The 5,866-nt window shown below is 32.2% G+C and overlaps 1 protein-coding gene across 1 annotated transcript; it reads left to right on the top strand.

Moving 5' to 3' along the window:
* The first annotated feature begins 2,275 nt into the window (after positions 1-2,275).
* On the top strand, positions 2,276-5,387 carry LOC110643990 (inositol-3-phosphate synthase 1). Its single transcript, XM_021796548.2, has 10 exons — positions 2,276-2,596; positions 2,738-2,806; positions 2,980-3,115; positions 3,214-3,461; positions 3,577-3,803; positions 3,917-4,032; positions 4,236-4,412; positions 4,511-4,699; positions 4,779-4,841; positions 4,986-5,387. The coding sequence occupies exons 1-10, from the start codon at positions 2,409-2,411 to the stop codon at positions 5,103-5,105; spliced, it is 1,533 nt and encodes a 510-aa protein (XP_021652240.2). The 5' UTR covers positions 2,276-2,408; the 3' UTR covers positions 5,106-5,387.
* Positions 5,388-5,866: the final 479 nt, after the last annotated feature.

The raw sequence follows: 5,866 nt of genomic DNA, 5'->3' as shown, positions 1-5,866 counted from the left end.
TGTATAAAGCTTGTAATAAATTTTGATTTGGATTTTTCTTAATGTTGATATTTAGAGTGATGTATATAAATTATTTTATCTTAAATGAAATATGAATGGAAGTATTTTATTTTAATTTGAATGAAATTGATTAATAGTATTTTGATGATTGTTGAATTTTGGAAATTGAGGAATGATGTTGAAATTGTTTGGGATGGTTGTGGATTTGATGAAGTTGTTGAAATAAATCATTGAAAGTGCTTTTTACAGGTATTTGAAGAACTGTTTTCTCAAAATACAGACAGCACTCTGCCGAAATTTCTATAAAATTTGCGAAAAAATAAAATGGGATAAATTTTTTTACTAATTTTAAAACTTCGAATAAATGATTTTAATATCTATTAGAAAATGCTCACCACTTATAAAAATAAGAAAATTATTTTAAAATCCCTTGTAAGGTACTTAATGAGTTATCGGTAGGTGAAGTTCGGTAGTTCATTAGGTATTCTATAAGATCATGTTATATCTTACAGAGGAGTAAGGTGTGATAAAAAATTTATAAATATTATTTTTTAAACATTTTAAAAGATAATAATAATATTATTATAACAAAAAAAAATAATTTTAATCAAAATTTTACCATTTTAAATTAGTGTTTGAAAAAAAAATGAAGCTCAAATAGATTAATAAAGTAAAATTTATTTTATCATAAAATAATATAATCTTAAAACTGATTTAAGAAAAATAATTATAATGAATATAAATTAAATAATTAAATAATTAAATAATTAAAAATAATTAAATTGAAAATAAAAAAGTAAAAATTATACAAAAATCAATTTATTTATGAAATATAAATGGTTTAAATATTAAAATAAATAAATAAAAATTTAAAAATTCAATTAATATAATATAATTTTTGTATAAAAATTTAAACAATATTCAAGCATTCGTTTTAATTCAAAAAATTTAATTAATTAAAAAAAATATTATAGCGGTTTAGATATTCAAGATATCTCATGTAAAAATTAAAAATAAAATATTAATTTTTAATAATAAAATAAAAATTAAAAAAAAAGACACTAAAAATAAAAAATATAATAGAAAAAATTATCACAACATCGTTATTAATCAATAAATTTCAAAATTATTTCAATAATAATAATAACTAAATAATTTGAAAGTAATTAAAATTAAAATATAAATTGAAATGAAAAAAAAAATTGAATTAATATATCTATATATATATTAAAATTATTTGGTATATTATTAAACTTAAAAAAAAATTAAAAATTATTAAAATTTATAAAAGATACGTATGGAGTCCTTACCAATCATACACATAATGTACTTATGCTAATATTAATTATCATCCAATAATTATAATAAAAAATTATAAAAATAAAAACACTTTTAATTTTTCATCTCCCTATAATTAACACGTGTTATATATGATAAAAAAAAAAGATAAACTCGTAAAAAGAAATCTTCACTTTGCTTTTCTTTAATATATAATAATAATAATAATAAATTATATTTTACTGTTTCTTATAAATAATAAAAAAATTTGTTTAGAACAATAAAAAAATTATTTATTTTAGTATAATATAATAATTTTAAATTTTCATTTACGATTGTGTTTTTTTATAAAAAATAATTTATATATAAAAAAGTATTTTTTATTTAAAAAAATTATTTTTATATAAAACAATATGCAATTTTCCACTTCATGTCACGCAAGCCTTTGGAAAAAGAAAGAAGGGTCCCACCGAAACAGTTCTCCAGTCAATCATTTCAGTCTCTCCAAAAATTTCACTGGTCACTGTCACTATAAATTATATACTATTTATATTTTTATATTATTTTAATGTATTTTTACTTTTTAATAAAATTAAATTTTAATAAATAAAAAAAGCTAAAATATTCTGTTGAGTAAGCCCACTTGTTCGTGCTAATGTATGATATAATTTTACCATGGTGGCACCAGCATTTTGAGTACTCTCTTAGATTCTGGACCCCACATATCTAAAAAGTAAAATAAACAATATTTTCTAAAAAAAAAATGCCGCAAGACTCTCAGGATTACGCCACGCGTAAAGTACTGCCACTTGTCTCTATTTACGCTGCCACGTATCGAACCCAACGTGTGGGCCAATGGACTGACTCTATACAGTGTGTGCATGGCCAAGTTTGCTCAATAATACTGACTAGTGAGGGTCACACTCATTCAGTGCCGCCACGTGTCTCACTTGGGCCGCATTTCCTCTATTTATGCACAGCTTGGGTGGCAATCGAGAGAGCACAAAGGCTGAGATTAATAGCCAGTTTTCTCTTCCCTTCCTTTCCCTTCTACTCGTTTGCAATCTTAGTCTTGTTTGGTTCATTTTTTTTTCTCTGATTCGTCCTCTCATTTTTGCCCCCAAAAGAAAATGTTTATTGATAAGTTTAAGGTTGAGAGCCCTAATGTTAAGTACACAGACGACGAGATTCACTCTGTATACAACTATGAGACCACTGAGCTTGTTCATGAGAACAGGAGTGGTACTTATCAATGGATTGTCAAGCCTAAAACTATCAAATATGAATTCAAGACCGATACCCATGTCCCTAAACTAGGGTTTGAACCCTTCCCCACTTCAATTTTTTCAAATTTTTTTCTTTATCTAACTCTGAATCTCTGTGTAATATCGATCGATCCGATGATTATTCTCGTAGGTCAATCTAAAAATTTTAAAATGTGTTGATTTTTGTTTCATAGGGTTATGCTTGTGGGGTGGGGAGGAAACAATGGTTCTACTCTCACCGGTGGGGTTATAGCCAACCGAGAGTGAGTTCTTTTAATGTTCTTTTATTTTAATTTATTTGTGTTCATTTTCTTGTATCGTATCTACAGATTGCTTTAATTAAACTTTTTGGTTGGTAGAATTTGATTTTAATGGAAACTTGTTTGTATTCGAATTTTTAATTAATTTAAAGATATGGGTCATGATTCTACTCCAGAGGAATTTCATGGGCAACCAAGGACAAAGTGCAGCAGGCAAATTACTTTGGCTCACTCACTCAAGCGTCATCAATCCGAGTTGGGTCTTTCAATGGAGAGGAGATATATTCTCCGTTTAAGAGCCTCCTCCCTATGGTATTTTTGTCTTCTATTTTACCTTGATAGAATTTAGAATGTCTTAATTTTGAATTAAGCAGCTGCTAATAATGAAGTCTGTTAAATTTACAATACAGGTGAACCCTGATGACATCGTGTTTGGTGGTTGGGACATAAGTGACATGAACTTGGCGGATGCCATGGCCAGGGCCAAGGTCTTTGACATTGATCTTCAGAAGCAACTGAGGCCCTACATGGAATCTAGGGTCCCACTCCCTGGAATCTTTGACCCTGATTTCATTGCTGCCAATCAAGGCTCACGTGCCAACAACGTGATCAAAGGGACTAGGAAAGAGCAAGTCCAGCAAGTTGTTAAAGACATTAGGTAATAATTACCTCTCAGTCGTGTTTCAAGTACAGTGTTAAAACCCTTTTTTTCCATGGAAAAAAAAAGGTAATTATTAGGATGTTTTCTGATATCCGATGTAACAATTATCCAGGGAGTTTAAGGAGAAAAACAAGGTGGACAAGGTGGTTGTTCTGTGGACTGCCAACACTGAGAGGTACAGTAATGTTGTTGTGGGCCTAAATGACACCATGGAGAACCTCTTGGCTGCTTTGGAGAGAAATGAAGCTGAAATATCTCCATCAACCTTGTATGCTTTGGCTTGTGTTTTTGAAGAAGTTCCTTTCATTAATGGAAGCCCACAGAACACTTTTGTTCCAGGTATTCAATTGTTTTCTTGACATTTTTTGAAGCTGCAATTACCATTGCCTTCACAGCTAAATGAAATTGTTTAAGTTAAATAATTCTTTCTGGGTGTTTGATGATATCTACAGGCCTTATTGATTTGGCTATTAAGAGTAACAGTTTGATTGGTGGAGATGACTTCAAGAGTGGTCAGACCAAGATGAAATCTGTACTGGTTGATTTCCTTGTGGGGGCTGGTATTAAGGTATATAATTTCCAAATTGTACCAGTTTGGATACAATTAGAGTCCCATTATAATCAATTTCATGAACATAATCTATGTGGATTTGCAAAAGAATTTTTTTAAATAGCCTGATTTGTCATTCTAAACAGTTTCTACTTCTGTTGATACCACTTTGTTAATAATTGAGATGATATTGATGGGTATTGGAAATGGTGGTGATGCAGCCAACATCAATAGTCAGTTACAACCATCTGGGGAATAATGACGGGATGAACCTGTCAGCACCTCAAACTTTCCGTTCCAAGGAAATCTCCAAAAGCAATGTTGTTGATGACATGGTCTCTAGCAATGGCATCCTCTATGAACCTGGGGAACATCCTGACCATGTTGTAGTCATCAAAGTAAATATACCCTCTTCCTTCTCTGTGTCTCTCTGAATTTTTTTGTTTTTTATAATAACTCTTGATAATAATTGTGTGATTCTGTGAGGACCTTCTAGTATGTTCCATACTTGGGAGATAGCAAAAGAGCTATGGACGAGTACACTTCAGAGATTTTTATGGGTGGCAAAAACACCATAGTCCTGCACAACACCTGCGAGGACTCTCTCTTGGCTGCACCCATCATCCTGGATTTGGTCCTCCTTGCTGAGCTCAGCACCAGGATCCAGCTTAAAGCCGAAGGGGAGGTGTGTTTTCCGTTTTACTGTCTTCACTTTATAGATTCCTGTTGATTTAACTTACAACTTTGAATTTACTTTGCTGCAGGGCAAGTTCCACTCCTTCCACCCCGTGGCTACCATTCTCAGTTACCTCACCAAGGCTCCTCTTGTAAGTTCCAACCCTGGATTTGATAGCTATGTTGTCATTGGAAATGAAGGCTATGTTTAATTATCATAATACGGTGCTTAGTTGCGTTTAACCATTAGGAGTTCTATCACTAATTGGCATAAAATGGTTTGGTGGGAAAAACAGGTTCCACCAGGCACACCAGTGGTGAATGCACTGGCAAAGCAGCGTGCAATGCTTGAGAACATACTGAGAGCTTGTGTTGGCTTGGCTCCTGAGAACAACATGATTTTGGAATACAAGTGAAAGAACACTAGAGGAGGAAAATAGTGGAAGGAAGGAGATCGGTCCAGGAGCTAAAAGAGCCATCTCCCTTGTTTCACTGATTCTATTGTTAATGGCCTTCATATATGTAATATTTGTGTGATATTGCCATTTAATTTTTCCATTTATGGATTTTGTGTTCATTTCTTTTTTGCTTTGGTCAGTGGCTTTAGGTCTGTTTATTGACCAGGCACCTTCTTTTGTCCTGGAAGTAGTAGGTTTATATATATATAAAATAAAATATGGAGCTTTTCCTCTGGTTTACTAGTTTGCCTCCTGCTTCCTGGATACTTTCCCTTAGCCTTGCAAGGGCAATGCATTATGAATTATGATGTCCTTTCAATTCAGGGGTAGTGCCATTCAATTATTGATCACTTGATTAATGTTATGTTCGCCACCAGCCAAGGCATTATTTGAGGCAGCTTGTCAATTACCACGGAGAGGGGCAAACATAAATATATGAATGGTCCCGGCTCTCCTTTGCTCCAGTACCATACATGTGGAATGCCCATAAATGTTGGGACATGAGCATTTTCGGAAGGGCCACATCCAACGGCCGCAGGATAAATTGATACATGAATGCATCTATCCCAGGACATTTAATTCTTGTTGGTATATGGTGGTCCTGTCACCTGTGAGTCTCATGTCCCAGGGCACTTCACTTAGCACTGTAAATTAATCCTCCAGGATGAAAGACAAGTTCAATAATACAAATGGATATGAAGTTAGATCGAGTGGGTTCA

This window comes from Hevea brasiliensis, chromosome 7 (assembly GCF_030052815.1).
Source record: "Hevea brasiliensis isolate MT/VB/25A 57/8 chromosome 7, ASM3005281v1, whole genome shotgun sequence".
Taxonomy (NCBI): Eukaryota; Viridiplantae; Streptophyta; class Magnoliopsida; order Malpighiales; family Euphorbiaceae; genus Hevea; species Hevea brasiliensis.
The sequence above is the reverse complement of the archived record's forward strand: the minus strand, read 5'-3'. Positions and strand labels throughout refer to the sequence as shown.

What these genes read in the sequence shown, in the direction of transcription:
- LOC110643990 (XM_021796548.2), top strand. Translation starts at nt 2,409, where the DNA reads ATGTTTATTGATAAGTTTAAGGTTGAGAGCCCTAATGTTAAGTACACA. An exon ending in ACCCATGTCCCTAAACTAGG is followed by an intron (nt 2,597 to 2,737) that starts GTTTGAACCCTT and finishes TTTGTTTCATAG; the next exon opens with GGTTATGCTTGTGGGGTGGG. An exon ending in TTGTGGGGGCTGGTATTAAG is followed by an intron (nt 4,033 to 4,235) that starts GTATATAATTTC and finishes GTGGTGATGCAG; the next exon opens with CCAACATCAATAGTCAGTTA.